Below are 16,601 nucleotides of genomic sequence, written 5' to 3'. Positions count from 1 at the left end.
TTGTAATAAGTAACGTTTACTGTAATGTGAAAATTTTCCTAACGAAGATAAATCTTTATTGTGTAATATAAAATTACAAATATATTTTTTATAATTGCCATGAAACAATTTAGAATGTTTAAAAAATTAATAAAAAATAAAATTGCTACAAATCATATAAATTTCTTTCTTAATTTAGAATGGGCTCTTTTGGTTATTTGAATCTGTGGTGACATTTGACTTTCTTCTGTTAAATGACATCTCTAAATAATCAATGTTATTTTCTAAAATATAAATTATCACCTGAAAGCTGTCAAATATTTATTATGTATGTGGTTATAAGTTTATTGATATATTCTTTATTTTTAACTCATTTATTTATACTTTTTGACTTTAGAATATCACAATAAATTTTATTGCAATAGACCCGTCAATATTTCTCCAAGATATTTTAGTAATACAAACTTTTACCGTGTTTTTCAAGTTTTGTTAGCGGCATATGAAGTAAGTGTAAATATATGCTAAGACACTGTTTATAATATTTAACTTGACTCTTATCACATCATTTTAAAATAATTTAATATTTCCTTCCAATAACAAGTACGTAATGGAGTTTCTCTTAAACATGCGTAGGGGGTGGGAAGGAAAGAATCTTTATACTTTTTTTAATACTGTTCATACATAAATTTAAAAAGGGGTGATTCTCAAATATTTATTTATTCCAGAAACTAAATTGTGGAAACTCATTTGCATGTAAAGAAACAAATACATTTGTTACATTAAGAATACTCTAAGACACTATTTTTATACAATAAAAAAATGATATACATTATACACATATTTAATACACTATTTTTATACAATAAATAAAAAAAATGACATACACATAAAGTTGGAGGCAAAAGCTTGTTTTAAATTTTTAATCTTGCTACATATACATAATGAATATGGTTAAACATATAAAAAAAAGAATAAGAAAATATAAAAAAAAATAAAAATATAAGATATTAAACAAAACCTAAACATTATCTTTGTATGTTTAAATTGTGCATCTACACTCTACAGTATATATAAATATATATAAAATTAAAATTTGTAAATATGTATCCAATAATAAGATATCTTTTATAGATTCTCACAATATATAAAAAATAAACCAATACTTCAAAAAAAAAACTCACATAATTACTTAAAATAATATGTATGTATATTTAAATACTAAATTAAAAATAAAATTTTTATAATGTGTATATATTGAAAGCTATGAGGTATGGTTTATTTAATAATAATTAGTGATGCATATTTGTCTTTGCTGTCTCCATATCTTGTGATTGCAGTAACCTCTGCACTTTGACTCTGTTTATAATTGCTGGCTACTAAAACACTGATGTCTTTGCTTGATGTTATTTAATTTCATTCGTATTTTTTTTAATATATGTATATTTTTTTAATAAAATGTTTTTATCTGGTTACAATACTGCCTAAATTCATTTTTATATTCACTAAAATCCTAATCTAAATCTGTTAAGTTATTGTAGATGATTTTTGATTTGACGTATTTATTAATGCCTGAAATTTGTACAATTATATACTTATTTTAAGAAAACAGACGCCTTCAAAAAAGCGCGCGTAATCCTTAAGTATACTTTTCGAGGCATTGAAGTTTGATGCCGCCATTTTAATGGTAAATTGGCGCGTATTAGCCCGCTTTATAAACCACTTCTGATCCGTCATTGTAATTGAACATGTAAGGTCGTGTAAAGAATAAAATAAACAATTTCGTGAAACATCCAGATAGAGAACAGCAACGGGGTTATTTCCTATGGAACCCTAGAAATTGTTAGATAAATATTGAGATATGATACGGACGTACAAACTTTATGATTTATTATTAGTTAAATAAATGAATAGGGAATGCCAACAGTGTATAATGTGTTTTCAATTGTGTGCGTATCTGTGGGTGAGAGGAAAGTGTTGATAAGGTATATTTCTTTCAATAGCACCATTTTATGATATACAATAATTTTTTAGGCTATTTAGTGGAGTGTCGTATACAGTTGGGCAGGTGACTTACATAATCGTAAAATATCGTCAATTTTATTGATCGTCAACAAGTAAATTGAGATTGTGGTTCAATTTAGTTTACACTATTTATATATTTTTTTCTGATTAAATGACAAAAGTTTTTCATAAGTGTTATCATCAGAAGTAAATACATAATTGAAATTTAAATATATCGTAAAATGTTTTAACTTGGGAAAATTTTATTGAAGATAATTGTTGAGGATATAAAGATTGGAGTCGACCATATTAAAACACGATCACAGTTGCGGTAGGTTTTCTTGTGTTTCCTCCTTATGTAAAAATACCATCTTATATAATAAAAGTACAAGATAATTAGTAAAGAGAAGTCAAGAGTGATAAATGTAATTTATCTTTTTTGTTTTACAATGTCGGAGGGCAAATCGTCCTTGTTTCATAATTTAATTAACAAAAGATTTGTCTTTTCTCAATATTATTATTTTAAATTCAGTATTCACTATTAAATTACTAATATACAAAAAAATATTAAACAAGTCATGAGATTACCTACTTTTAATGAAGAAATAATTTTTAATTCTATTTCTTTGCTACCAGTTGTTAATCTTCCGATATTACGAACGATAAAATATTCACAATATTTATAAAATTTTAGAAGAAAAGTTATCATTGAGAAAATATATAATTACGGATAGTAAAATGATTTTTTATTAAATGTGTCAGTACGAATCCGACGACTTGCAAGGGGTTTTATTTTTGATAGTGTACAATAAATATAGAAATTTATAATTTAATAAGTTATGGTTTTTGTAAACTGTGACAAGAAATAGTTAAGCCTAAACCTAGTGGTGTATTCTTGGCTATTCCTGTTAACCTAACAGAAACATTATCTTGGAACATTAATTTCCTCTGCTTTAATAAATTTCAATACGATTGTTTCACCACATGAGTGAAGATTCGAGCAAAAGTTCAAGATAAATTCCATGATTAAGTCAATTAAGCAAATTAGGTTCCGTGTTTATCACATTAACCTATTACAACGTGGGTATCTGATATCGCGTGAGCTAATTACTATACTAATTAACAATAAAAGAATTCAAAACCATTAAACAACATATAAAAACTCTTTGCTTTTTTTTTTAAATTTCGAATCATAAAAAGTCGAAAACCCGTCCCTATTTACCCCGTTTAACTGTAGAGTATTTACTATAACGAGAGTGAAATATTTATTAACATTCACCCGTTCTATATATTATCAAATCAAATTCCATTATCTTTTGTTGTTTAAAGTTTCATACAAGAACCACTAAATATGCCAAGCTCAAAACCGCCGTCGTTTCGATAAAGCCAATTCATAAATAACTCCGATAAGTATTAATGTTTCATAAAATTACTTAATATGTATCTAACTAAAGATAAACTTGTTTATAATTAATATAAATATTTTACTTACTGTTGTTTTTATTGAGACATAACTGGTGAGATTTAATTATTTTATTTTTTTTATCACACGTATAGTTCAAACTTTTAACTATAAAGAGCTTGGTTTGAATGACTTGATAAAACCTCGCTTTCGGTATTTTACAATACTAATTTATAACGTCATGGCAAATTTTCATGAAATATCAAACATTTCATTAACATAAAAAATAATTTAAATTTACGGCGCTGTTTTGAATGTAATAAACTAACTCATTCTGATGGATAGAAATTATTATTTTAAACATTTTATTAGATTTCTTGGTAAATATAGTTTGTTAAGATATTTATAAAAAGTCGCCATATTTTTCTAGGTTGCGTAATGGAACTAGTGTCATTCGCCAAAGAAGCGCTCCAGGGTGCTGCGGAGCATGCAGCTAGCTATCGTTTGGGACAGACCGTGCTGCGGTACATGGATCGGGCGCTATGGGTCGTTGAGAAGAGCGCCAGATGGGCTGTGCCGCCTCCGCGTAGGTTTTATATATATTTTTCATTAATTGGCTGTATGTTTGAGGTTTGAATCATTTGATACAGGCCACTTAATTTTTTTTTCTGAATATTAATAAGAACAGGTTGTTATAGTCTATTGCATATCAGAAATTTTAAAAATATATATTTTTGAAATTCTAGTGGATCAAGACGAACGCCCTCAGGCCGAGCTAATCCGTCCCCTAAACTGGGTTCTTTTTCTGGCGCTGCTGGTCGTGCTGCGAGTTACGAGAGAGTCCATCTCACTAATAAACCTCGCTCTTGGGAAACCACCTCTTAGATCAGCAGACGTTGTAAGCATATTAATAACTATATTATTATAAAGCAATGGATATGGCAATATATCAAATATAAAATTATGTGAAAAATAAATTGACACTATCCAAATCGTGTAAAAAAGTATAATCTTTCGATGTAAAAGAAATGCCGATGGGATCAATGGGATCAAATTTAAATAAAGAACAGAGCAAAATTCGAAAGAGCGGAATTCAAAATCAAACCACAATTTCTTTCAAAGATGGAATACGAATTCAAAACCGAATAATCTGTCAGGCTAACAGTTTAAATATGTACCTAATTCAAATTTCGAACACTCAGGTGAGCTACATCCAGAGTAAGCGTCGTTACCTGCGCACCCTTAAGTATTCCGGCGGGCGCGCTCTCCGCTGTCGGACGTCTCCCGGTGCGCCGCGCTCCTGGGGGGAGAGACTCGTACAGCTGTTACAGAGGACCATGTGCTATCGGAGCTGCGGGGAGCCGCAAGGGGACGGAGACGAAGTCATGGTAACCAAATATTTATATCACTTATTAAGATTTGACATATATTTATATATATGCCATAGTCTATGGTACATATTATTCTAAAATTAAATTTTATTCTTTATATATAAAATATAATTAATAAGAAATTCCTGGAAGTATGTAATCTGGTGCACCGATTTTATTAACTTTTCAATGGAATTTATAACATCAATCTGGCGATGTCTGATGAATCCAGAGAATTATTAGTAATTTATAAAAGGTTTCTGAGAATTTCCGTAACGACTTAAGCCTACTCTATGTCATTAACCTCATACCACAAGGACTTATTTTACACATTCACCTCATCAGGTTACATACTAAGGGCTTCCTTCATAGACTAAGACGCCCAACTTCACGCCAAACCTATATTTTTGTGAAATGCCCTTCACAGAGAACGTAGTATTACAATTTTAATTTCATGAACCTTCTCACAAAATACTCCCAACTTAGGCATAACTAAATAACTGTATGCATTTAGTCGGACACTTGAATCTGTAATAAATAAACAGCACATTTCACTTATATCTTAATGACAAACCACATCTAAAATGTTTATTATTTCTTTGTTTACTGATCCATATTAATTTATATGTTCCAGGTGGTGAAACGCAGTAAGCGTCTCAGACAGGACCCGAACCCTGTACCGTCTGAGACCAGCATGGAGAGGCTCATAGAGAAGATGATGGTGGACATGGAGGACTCGGACGAATCATCGAGTTATACTGTTAGTTATTACACAGAAGTTATTTATTACTTGCAAGTTATTATATGAAAGTTATTTAATTAAAATTTTTTTAATAGTTACTGTACTGTAGAGTATAAATAAGTCTTGAGCTCCACAAAAATGTATGTAATACTAAGGTTCTATACAAATATTACTTCATATATATATATATATTATTATGATGAGTAAAATATATGAATAAACTTATTTTTGACAAATTAAATGTTTCATAGAATAAGGATGTTTTTATCAAAAACATTTTATCAGTGCTACGAGTGTCTTAAATACATTAAGTTTTTGATACCAAAGATTGTATTTAATCTTTTTACTATACATTTTATCTTTAATTTTATATTTTATTATATAATAGCGTTATTTGCTTGATTATTAGACATTTTATTGTCATTTTAAATTTATTTTATTTTAATATCTTTTTGTGTATTTTATATCTCAATTGAATTCCGTAGAATTTAATAATAGAAGGAAGGAAGGAAATATTTAATAATAGAATTAATTTGAACACTCTGTATATATAACATTGTTAATGGAAATTATTTTTTAAGCTCACAAACGTAACGAGCGCGAGAAGCGACAGATCCGACTGCACGGAGTCCGATCAAGACGCACACAAAAACACAAACGCACAAACGGACGATCAAAACAACGGAAACGTATCAACGGAACTTCACGGAACTTCACGGAAGAGAGAGCCCCTAGATGTAACGATAAGGTCGGGACTTAACGGGAACTCCAAAGAGGCGACCATAGATTTCATTCAGAACGAAACAGGCCCGGAGATTGTCGTTCAGAAACATAAGAAATTTGGTGAGATTGTTCATAACATGCCACTAGATGTCGCTGTAAATAAATTTATTTAAAAACAAAATATTACTTATTTTACAGCCAATGGACGAGCACAGAATAATTCTTTCGCTAAAGAAAGGTAAGTCATGATTGTGTTATATATATGTAGAATTGCATATATTAAATGTTATATTTGACAAATAAAATATAAAATAAATATGTATGTAAAAAAATTTAATTTCAGGAATGCAGACGAATCTTGGTCGAACAATGAAAAGTGAATCATATGTTTATATTAATAAGGTACACAAATCTTTAACATACAATTAATAAAGTATTATCGTGTTCAATTAATGTGCGAAATATTGCAAATATACTAAAATATCACCAGTTAGTATGAAGCCAGTTAACAGAGCGTTTAGAGTAACATTTTAAATGACATTTTCTTAGCTTTTTTTTTATATAGCATTGCTATATTTCATGGTATTGTAATATTGTATTAAGTTAAAGTGTTTTTAATCCTACTAAGTATACACATACATGTTAATAGTATGTAAGTTTCATGAAAATTAAAACAATATAATTTTTCATTAAGCAATTGTACTGGCATATTTGAGACACTTAATCATTTGATTATAACCCAAAATTCCCTACATCATTTTGGAAAAGAGCTGATTCTTTTACGGTGCTGGGCCGGTATTAATCAAACATAAATAAAAACTACCACAAGGAAAAAGGCTTTCAAATTTAAAAATTAATCGTGCTTAGAGAAAATTCGTAATGTTGGAACGGAAACAGGAAGTGGTAGAAGTTAATTTTTAAGGGAATTTTAGCGTTTCTTTAAGACGAACTTTATTAACATTACTTACAAGTCACAATTGATTGCCCGCATGCGTTCGAGCACCACGCATTCCCACTCGCTCTGCCTCTTTCTATCCCCCCCCTCAGATGCGTAAAAAATTTAACGCAACCTTGTTAGAAGTCGGTAGATCCATTTACGAGCACACACACATATCGATGATAAATTCATAATACCCACTTTATTTCGTTAAAAAAGGCTATTAATCATAAAGAAATTTACTTCACAGGTAAAGGTGCAGAGGATTCGTGAATTAAAAGCACCAACTGTTACCCATGACATAGGTTATATAATATATAACCGTATATATGACATATAATATATATACACATATATAATTAATATTGGTGCCTGAGACCCATATAAGGTTATTTTATTAAGTTCATCTAAGTTTTTTATCATTCTCTATTAATCACTGAACCGCAAGTGTTTAATTAAGGACACTTATTAAATTAAATTCATTAATAATTATAAGGCAGCTTTGTATTTAGATTTCTTTTAAACTATTATGCATTTTTAAGTTCCTAATCAGTTGTACATTGATCAGCTTTTGAGACGATGGCTGTTTTTTTTTTTTTTTATAAAATAGCAAAGATTTTTTTTTTATCAGCCAATAATTTAATTAATTTTTTATTACATTTTCATCATCCGATTTAATCTTATACTAAATGATTGTCACATTTTTATGTATAAGAATAATTTTGTTACAATCTAATAGGAGTATATCTTTTTTAATATAATATTATGTAAATATCAATGAACAGTGCTAATGTTTTTCGAAATTCAAAAAATTGTTATTTAACTTTAAACGTTAATATTCTTGTAAAGTCCATAAATATTTGGCTGTGTAATCATTAACAAGACTGACCAAAAATTTTTATACTGTTCCTAAATATGCTTGTAACTCAATATTTGGTATTTTTATACCTAGTTTTTATAAAGCACGAGGCGTTTTTTTAATGTTCTAATCAAAATATATTTATATGAAATAAAATAGCTTTTTATTTATCTCATCTGAAAAGTAAACAACAACTATCCTTTATGAAGATTGAATTGAAATTCTGTCATTAAGGCAGTTATTGATGTATAAATATAATTTTATTGATTTTGTTAGTGATAATAATTTTATTATATCTATAGCTCAATGAATAAAGTATGCCAATGAATAGATTTTTTTTAAATCAATATCTGGGTTACTAGTAAACAATACAATACATAAATTAATTTTTTTTATTTATTTTAAGTTTAATTCATTATTATTTAGATTTAAATCCCCCTAACATTAATATTCTAAAAACATAATTTCTTAAAAAAAGAAACGTTATAAAATTAATGGTATAAAAAAAACTGTTTCCGCCCGGGATCGAACCGGGGACCTTGTGCGTGTGAAGCACACGTGATAACCGCTACACTACGGAAACGATGTGAGAGTGAACGTAATAGGCGTACGTAACATTTTTCCTGTATCACATTATTCAGATTAAAAAAAAGATAAAAATTTACAACACTGTCGCGCGGAGTGAATCGCGACCAAGATTCCAATCACGCTTACCATAGCGAGTTGACCAAAATAATCAAAAACTCCGGTCCACTAATTTCAGGTTGCCAGTCGTCAGTCTCGCGGCCATTTCGCCCGCGGATAGTCGCGGTCACGACTCACGTCACCGTGACAGCTTATTGTCGGTGTTCAGTTAGACTAAAATATTTATTTTATTGAAAATAACACAATAATCCAACATCATGGATCCCGAGGCATTCCTAGATTTGGCCAATCAGGTCATAAAACTCAAAATGTACCCGTATTTCGATATAGCGCATTCTTTGCTTTGCGCTTTAGCAGTCCGAGAAGATTTAGGATCTGGTAAGCAATATCTTTTAAATTAAAATGTTACATATTGCATATTTTAAGATATCCGATATAAATTTTCATTATTTTAGCCGTATATCACTTATGGTTCTAAATGAAAGCGCTATAATAAGCCACCTATAGAACTTATAAATAGATTTTTCCTTTCATTTAGACAGACCACATTCATAGGATAATATAAATAGATCAAATCCCCAAATTTTATTGAGCTGACAACTAGAGTATTTTACATTGTAATCACAAGTATTTCATGTAAATATATTTGTAAAATGTGTTTGTAGTCATATTATCAGTTTAAAGATAACTTACTATGACGTGGGTAATCATGGTTGCAGCTTAAAATTGCAAATGTATTTATTATTTATGTCACTGTTTTTACGTATATAGTATATTAAGATTGTATTGTCTATAACGCTGAAAGCTGAAAGCTGTTCTTTAAGAACTCAGAATTTTAGAACTGGCTTCCACAAGATTATTGTAGATGGCGCCCGGAAAAACGTAAATAGGTTATGGGAAATGAATGTTGGAAAAGTAGAAATAGCTAATTTTAATAAATAATTACTTATATGCAATGTTTTGGTATGTCAAATCTGTTGATATTTGTAAGTAAAACGCCAAAAAAATATGTACACATTGGGCTCGTCCGGGATTTGAACCCGGGACCTCTCGCACCCGAAGCGAGAATCATACCCCTAGACCAACGAGCCATGTAGGGAATAATTGAAATTATAAATTACAAATTATACACGAAAATATATCGATTTAAAGTCTTAATAGCTAATAATTAGCAAACTCGCTAAAACATTCAAGTATATTGAAATCGAAAACGTGTTGCAATTTAATGGAATAACGGACTTTATTCAATTTCGACACTTAACTAAGTAAGTTTTTGATAACTTTAAAATTAATTATGAAATCACATTAAACAAGAGCGAGCGAAATAACATTTCATTATTAAACAAAATTTTGGTTCATTGTTCATTTATTGCGACCTACTGCTTGCAATATTTTTTTTTTTTGAAGTGCTTTAAAAAGACTATCTACTATCTGGGTTCTATTTCCAGGTGCTCAAGCGTTCTCTCGTAAACACCCCCTGTCATGCTGGTTGTCAACCATGCTGGTGATATTCTCTGGTGGCATGGTTGTTAACGGCCTTTTGGGGGAACCTATTCTAGCACCACTGAAAAATACGCCCCAACTCGTCATTGGGACTGTAACATGGTAAGTAATTCGACAGAAGTCTTATCACAAGTTCGCACTTTCGAACCACACACGAAAAATATTCAGTTTTATATTAATGAACTGAAAACGTCCAGTATGTATGTAAAATTACTACTAGCGATACTACTGAAGTTATAAATACCAAAAGAGACAGTATTTTTGGACGCAACATCTTTTAAAAAGTTATAAATATCAATACCTACTAATTATATTTCTTTGTTGGTAAATACATAACCTTTACGAGAGTTTCATGTACCTATAGAGTATCAGGGATAGTCTTTTTTACTTCGTCACATTAAAAATCTATAATTTGACTGATTTCCATTCTTGCCTTATATATAAACGTATTAATGGACTGATAATCACATTGTGATTAATATGTTATTCAAACAAGGTATATTTAAAAAGAAATTGTGATTATGTGACGTGTAATAATATGTGTAAAAAAAAATTACATTCCATATAATGAGATCTAAGATTTTCGCGAGTATTCATTTAAATGAAACTCGCGAAAATGAATGAAACGTCGGGATTATGTAGTTTTTAAATAATAAAATCCGCGTAGTAAATCCGAATAATACTAGTTTCATTTACATTCCTTATACTTAGTTTTTTATTAAAAAGCTCATCAACAATATAAACGCAAACATTTATCATAATATTCACAACAACAGTATTGCCGTATCCAGTAGGTCTTATGTCAGATATGTTATTCTAGATTGACAGACAAGTAAAACAATTCAAATGTATACAAATATAAGATTAAAAACTTCGCTAGTTAGTAGACCTATTAGTTTTCAGTAAGTCTTATATGTAAACTCTTAAATTTTACACGAGGACCTCAAGAAAGGGTCGAGGGTTCTCAGGGTTGATAATATCAACAGAACAAAAAGTTGATTTAGGGCTCGTCCGGGATTTGAACCCGGGACCTCTCGCACCCGAAGCGAGAATCATACCCCTAGACCAACGAGCCATGTATGATAACCTGTCAAGTGCTTTGCAGATTATAAATAGGGACGAAAACAAAACTATTTTTTAAATTTAAATAATATTTAGTGTCGTTTCCTTTTCAGGTATATAGTATTTTACACGCCCTTCGAGATAGGTTACAAAGTGGCGAAGTTCCTTCCCGTGAAGATCACTGCCGCAGCCATGAAAGAAATATACCGTGCCAAAAAAGTATACGACGGGGTCTCACACGCTGCAAAGTTGTATCCGAACGCCTATATCATTATGATCATTGTTGGTGAGTTCTAAAATCATTAATATTTTCAAATGTTTAATAAATTACGTAGAAAATAAACAATGTAAAACATAACACTATTTTGATGCCGCAGTCAGGTAACACTAGTATGTTTTATTAATAATTTCCAGGTACTTTAAAGGGCAATGGTGCTGGATTCACTAAGCTGGTAGAGCGTCTCATCCGTGGCGCTTGGACTCCCACCGCCATGGAGACAATGCAACCCAGCTTGTGAGTTGTAAAGCCCCTTGGTATTTTTTTAATAGAATTTATACTCAGCACTTATTTATATAAAACTTTGTGGTTATTTAAATTTAAGGCTTTGCTTCCTGTCTTGTTTCGATTATCGCATTAAGCGACCGTTTTTTAATTAATGATTAGCATAAAACTTGACAGTTGACAGCCGTATTAGACATATAGATAAGATTACTCTCGCCTCCGTTTGTCTTAGACTAAAAACAACATTTACATTAAATCCGTATTTTCTTAAAATTCCGTAACCCTGTTAAGCCAACCGTAAAATTACTCGGTTACATAATTATGTCTTTAACAAAAATGTTTTTTTATAAAAATGGCGGACTTCAGTGAGTGCGTTTTTTTTTTTAAATTTCATTCTAATTCACAATGTCGATAGTTAGTTATAGACTTCTGTTTCGGTTATAAGGTAATAGTTAGTTTTCTTACAACGATATCGCTATCTCTATTTAACTTCAATAATAAACGTAATGAATCTCAATACATTAATTATTATAAATAATTAAAACAGAATTTACACGACTTTATCGTGTATTAAGACCTCACGCACACAACCTCTAACGGTCAGATTTATTTTTATTAATTTATAGTTTTATTTCATTTTCTTAAAAAGAAATAAATGTTAAAATTAATTAATTAATCTAGAGATCTTGGCCAAAAACGTAATGTAATGTACCTGATTTACTTAAATAATACAGCGTTGTTGATTTCCTATTTAATTTACAGTAAAATAGAAAATTATAAATATATATAGAGTTTTTATGAAATCCAAAGACTTATATGTTGGATATTAAAATGGTTAATATTTATATTGTGAAATCTCTAAAACAAGTTTGAAGTCAGAAATGCAGCTCAGTGCGCTTAGTCCTAGTTGCCATCGTACAAACGGTGATGTAATAGTATTTTATTTGTAAATCTTCAGACATTATAATATGTGAGCAACACTTAAAATTTTTAGAACGTGCCAGTTAGAAACATTGATAGTGAAAATTAATTTGAATTTCAATTTTAGAACTCTTTGGTAACCTAATGTAATATATTGCATTAATTTGTTTTTTGTTTTTGTGAATTGTTGTCAAATCTAAAATTGGTTACATATGAAAATGTAACTAACGCGAGTTAGGTTGGTTTAACGAGTTTAAGCGTGGACGTAGCAAACTCAATGATGATCCGCGTGAGGGACGTCCTTTAATAGAGACTACTGAAGATAACATCAGTGCTATGCGACGCATGGTAGAGGAAGATAGGAGATTAACTTATTAGCAGATACGGGCAAGCCTGGGCATTGGTATGAGTCAAGTTCAAAAAAGATTACAGGAACATTTAGGTGTCAGGAAGCCTTGTACCGGATGGATACCCCATACTTTAACCGACGACCAGAAACACCTTCGCATGGACTGGTGTCGCCAAACCGCGGTGACTCAAATGCTGGACTTGACATCGTCACAGGTGATGAAAGCTGGATATATTGTTATGAACCCAAAACCAAAAGACAAACAGTTCAGTGAGTGTTTCCTTTCGAGGATCGGCCAACTAAGGTAAAGAAAGAAGGAAGTCAAGGAAAAAAGATGACAGTGTCATTCTTTGGTGGCAAAGGTCATTTCGCGATAGATGTGCTAGAAGTCGGAAGGACAGTTACTGCAGATTGGTATATCAGTCGCTGTTCGCCTGTTGTCTGGGAAAAAATTCTACAGCAGTTTCCTAGCAGCAGGATCCTCCTTCACCACGACAATGCTCAGCGCCCTCCGCAAAACGGACTGTTGAATATTTGACTATGTCAGGTGTTAAGATGATGAGTCATCCGCCATACAGTCCTGACCTGGCATCTTGCGAATTTTATTTATTCCCAAGAACCAAATATAAAATTCGAGGAATTCGCTTTACGAACCCTGGAGTTGCGGTGAAAGCTTACGAAAATTCCACAGAAAAGACCCCTAGGGAAGAATGGGCCCACTGCTTTTCTCAGTGGTTCCATCGAATGCTACGATGAGTAGGGAGCAATGGATATTACTTCGAAAAACAATAAAACTATTTGCAACTTCTTACATCAGGCCGTTTTTAATTTTCTAAACACTTTTAGTCTTACCTAGGTATTAACTATAAACGTAGGTTATAGAACGATAGACTGAAAACTCTTCGTATGTAGTGTGAGCTCAAACTTGGACTGGGACTAAGCATATAGAAATAAATAAAACATCTTGTTTATTTTTTTGTTCATTATTCGTCTGTGAGCGGAAAGGAAGCATTAATTTTTATATTGCCTTTAACAAAAATAGTTTTTAGTTAATACTTTTGAGCATACATTTAATTCTAGCAAGGTATTTTTAGTGTTATGTTGGAACAAACGATGTGAATTTCTAATTAAATCTAGTTCTTGCTATATTTGTTTGTTTTTTTTTTTTCATTTTCTTTCCTATGTAAGCTATTACTAATACTATACTCCATGTCGAGGAAGTTATGGAAACTACTGGCAAATTGTTTTAACCTTATTAAATAATTTATTGTAATATAAGCTGTCTGTTTCTCTATAAATAAATTAATCCCCTCTCCAGCTACACTAAGGCGTCATTGGTGGCGTCTATCATATTCGTCTTGGATAAGAAGACAGACCTCATCTCAGCCCCGCACGCTCTGGTCTACTTCGGTATTGTTATCTTCTTTGTCTATTTCAAGGTACGTTGAATACTTATAATAATAATTGTCATTCTGTAACCGAATTGTAAAAAAGTCGTATGTCAACTATAAAATCAGATGAAACATAGATAGAAAGATATGAAAGATAGATAGATGAAGTACGTCGTTTCTGGCAAGCTCAACATATTTTGTATAGATAATGGGCATATTATTTAATTTGAACGTTAATAATTATTACAATCCGTGAACTTTTTTTTTATCATTCCATGGCTTCATTCGCATGGCTTGGAATCTTGGAATATATTGTCAATGTCCAAAAAAAAAACAAGTCATTATTTATTTGTTTACATTAAATACTATGACTTATACAGCTTATAGTTTATCCATTGCTTTAGTAATAATCACAGGTCATTAATTCTGTTAAGGCAATGCAATTTTTTTTTTTCGAATAAATGAACAAGGACCACAAGAAAATATTTGGTATGAAATTATTGGTTTAATTTCATTGCCGAGTGACATTCGTAAGAGCATATATACAGAACCAACAAATTAATGAAATGATGTTTAGACTCGTAATGATACCTGTATGGAAAATTTCACTACCTAATAACAATTTTCCCTTTTTCTATGGTCATTGGGCCTAAGACTTAGTGTCGTGTCTCCGAAAAGATTGACATGATATTGTTTTTTCGCAAAATGATCAAATGGACCTGTCACACTTTAAGGACAGCGACAAATTTTGCCGATCACAAGCCAGTAATTGTAATTTGAACCAATAATGTTCTTAACCCCCAGCTGTCATCCATCCTACTTGGCATCCACGATCCGTTCGTTCCGTTCGAGAATCTCTTCTGCGCTCTGTTCATGGGCGGTATTTGGGACTCGCTCGCGAAACTGTTGGGCAAAGGCCAGCCCAAGGAAGATAGCAAAGACGCTAAGAAGACTAATTAGTTTAAACATGTAAGTATTTAAGTGTGCTAGTTGTATCTGTCCACGTATTCTTTATAATTATTAAAAAAAAAATTCTATCCTCCTTGCGTGTTTTAATTTTTTTTTTGCTTTCAGGTCGGCATTAGTCATATAATCAACTGACACCGGCTACAGACTGCGACGTTTAAGCACAAACAAATAAAATAAATAAAAAAAAAAGTAAAACCCTAAAAGCTCAAAAAAAAATGGCACAACGACCAAAGTTACAATTTTTTAACTTTAAGTATAACTAGTCATTAAGTTTTTAAGTTTGACGTTTGAGCAATTATTACTGTGTTTTGTAATGCCCAGTGAGAAATGCTCTGAATTTATAATAATCGATATTATTTTACATTTTTTTTTTATGTATGCCTATTTTTATGTGTTACCTTCCAATTGCCAAAAAATTATTAAGAAATATTAGCTAAGATTGTTGATGTATTACATTTTATTGTATTATTTTTAGTCGTGCAGATGCATAATAAGGTTTTGTTTCTATAGATTTTACGTAATAATGTGTGTTACAATAGTATTCGAACGTTGTACTTAGATATTTGTCTTTTATTATCGAAACGAATGCCGAAACCGACTTCCTTTTTACAAAATACAGAATAAAAATATCAATTTAAGTGATTATTGCTATAAATTTTATAATTTATGAAAAATCTGGCTGAAACGCATGGGTGCTAGCGTCGAGGTACATTTTTTTCTTAAATTTAAAAAGTGTTTTTTTCTATATGACTCCCCCACATTCGGGTGATATTGTCTTCCTGTCTAATTGACGTAATTGTCAAAACAAAAACCGTGATAAAGGAATGAATAAATTGTTTTTATTATATACTCGTTTCATTGACATTCACAAAATGTACTTTTCTTTATTTTAAGACACAAAATAAATATCAATAAATATATGAGCTTATTTTTAAATGTGATTGTTAAACACAATTACTATTATTATAATTATTATTCTTTCGACAACCTTACGGAGCGTTAATTACAAGGATTAACTGGTTGTGCGGCATTTATATAAAAATAGAATTCGATTCTTCCAATTTTCATAATGAAATTTATTACGAAGTAAATAATAAATAATTAAAGGTTTTATGATATTGGCAGAATCGACAAACAATAAAAAAAAAAAAAATTGTCAATGTCAAAATTGTTTTTTGAAAACGCGGTATTTAAATTGCCTTTAATTATTATAAACTTTTTCTTTGTAATTGCAAATAAAACTTGT

The 16,601-nt window shown here is 30.7% G+C and overlaps 2 protein-coding genes and 3 non-coding genes across 7 annotated transcripts; 2 read left to right on the top strand and 3 right to left on the bottom strand.

Moving 5' to 3' along the window:
• Positions 1 to 329: 329 nt before the first annotated feature.
• On the top strand, positions 330 to 8,169 carry LOC116772080 (uncharacterized). 3 transcript variants are annotated; one of them, XM_061528132.1, is made up of 9 exons: positions 330 to 483; positions 3,813 to 3,968; positions 4,129 to 4,280; positions 4,585 to 4,770; positions 5,387 to 5,512; positions 6,076 to 6,337; positions 6,416 to 6,455; positions 6,561 to 6,619; positions 7,405 to 8,169. In XM_061528132.1, exons 2-8 carry the CDS (start codon positions 3,821 to 3,823, stop codon positions 6,595 to 6,597), a joined length of 951 nt encoding a protein of 316 aa, XP_061384116.1. In that variant the 5' UTR covers positions 330 to 483; positions 3,813 to 3,820; the 3' UTR covers positions 6,598 to 6,619; positions 7,405 to 8,169. The 3 variants fall into 3 exon arrangements, with proteins under 3 accessions (XP_061384116.1, XP_061384115.1, XP_061384117.1); XM_061528131.1 differs by lacking the exon at positions 330 to 483 and adding an exon at positions 1,661 to 1,961; XM_061528133.1 differs by lacking the exon at positions 330 to 483 and adding an exon at positions 2,290 to 2,311.
• Positions 8,170 to 8,523: 354 nt separating this feature from the next.
• On the bottom strand, positions 8,524 to 8,596 carry Trnav-cac (transfer RNA valine (anticodon CAC)). The gene has a single exon. It is a non-coding gene; the product is annotated as a tRNA-Val (tRNA).
• A 191-nt stretch (positions 8,597 to 8,787) lies between these two features.
• LOC116771906 (trimeric intracellular cation channel type 1B.1) lies at positions 8,788 to 16,200 on the top strand. The gene is made up of 7 exons (XM_032663902.2): positions 8,788 to 9,036; positions 10,107 to 10,263; positions 11,337 to 11,509; positions 11,638 to 11,737; positions 14,314 to 14,434; positions 15,191 to 15,355; positions 15,461 to 16,200. The coding sequence occupies exons 1-6, from the start codon at positions 8,916 to 8,918 to the stop codon at positions 15,344 to 15,346; spliced, it is 828 nt and encodes a 275-aa protein (XP_032519793.2). The 5' UTR covers positions 8,788 to 8,915; the 3' UTR covers positions 15,347 to 15,355; positions 15,461 to 16,200.
• Positions 9,678 to 9,749, bottom strand: Trnap-cgg (transfer RNA proline (anticodon CGG)). The gene has a single exon. It is a non-coding gene; the product is annotated as a tRNA-Pro (tRNA).
• Trnap-cgg (transfer RNA proline (anticodon CGG)) lies at positions 11,165 to 11,236 on the bottom strand. Its single transcript has one exon. It is a non-coding gene; the product is annotated as a tRNA-Pro (tRNA).
• Positions 16,201 to 16,601: the final 401 nt, after the last annotated feature.

This window comes from Danaus plexippus (assembly GCF_018135715.1).
Source record: "Danaus plexippus chromosome 16 unlocalized genomic scaffold, MEX_DaPlex mxdp_23, whole genome shotgun sequence".
NCBI lineage: Eukaryota > Metazoa > Arthropoda > Insecta > Lepidoptera > Nymphalidae > Danaus > Danaus plexippus.
The sequence above is the reverse complement of the archived record's forward strand: the minus strand, read 5'-3'. Positions and strand labels throughout refer to the sequence as shown.

Excerpts from the sequence above, each read along its gene's own strand:
- LOC116772080 (XM_061528132.1), top strand. The coding sequence starts at position 3,821 with ATGGAACTAGTGTCATTCGCCAAAGAAGCGCTCCAGGGTGCTGCGGAG. Across the intron at positions 3,969-4,128 it reads ATGGGCTGTGCCGCCTCCGC|TGGATCAAGACGAACGCCCT; the intron begins GTAGGTTTTATA and ends TTGAAATTCTAG. Across the intron at positions 4,771-5,386 it reads GGGACGGAGACGAAGTCATG|GTGGTGAAACGCAGTAAGCG; the intron begins GTAACCAAATAT and ends TATATGTTCCAG.
- LOC116771906 (XM_032663902.2), top strand. The coding sequence starts at position 8,916 with ATGGATCCCGAGGCATTCCTAGATTTGGCCAATCAGGTCATAAAACTC. Across the intron at positions 9,037-10,106 it reads CCGAGAAGATTTAGGATCTG|GTGCTCAAGCGTTCTCTCGT; the intron begins GTAAGCAATATC and ends TTCTATTTCCAG. Across the intron at positions 14,435-15,190 it reads TCTTCTTTGTCTATTTCAAG|CTGTCATCCATCCTACTTGG; the intron begins GTACGTTGAATA and ends CTTAACCCCCAG.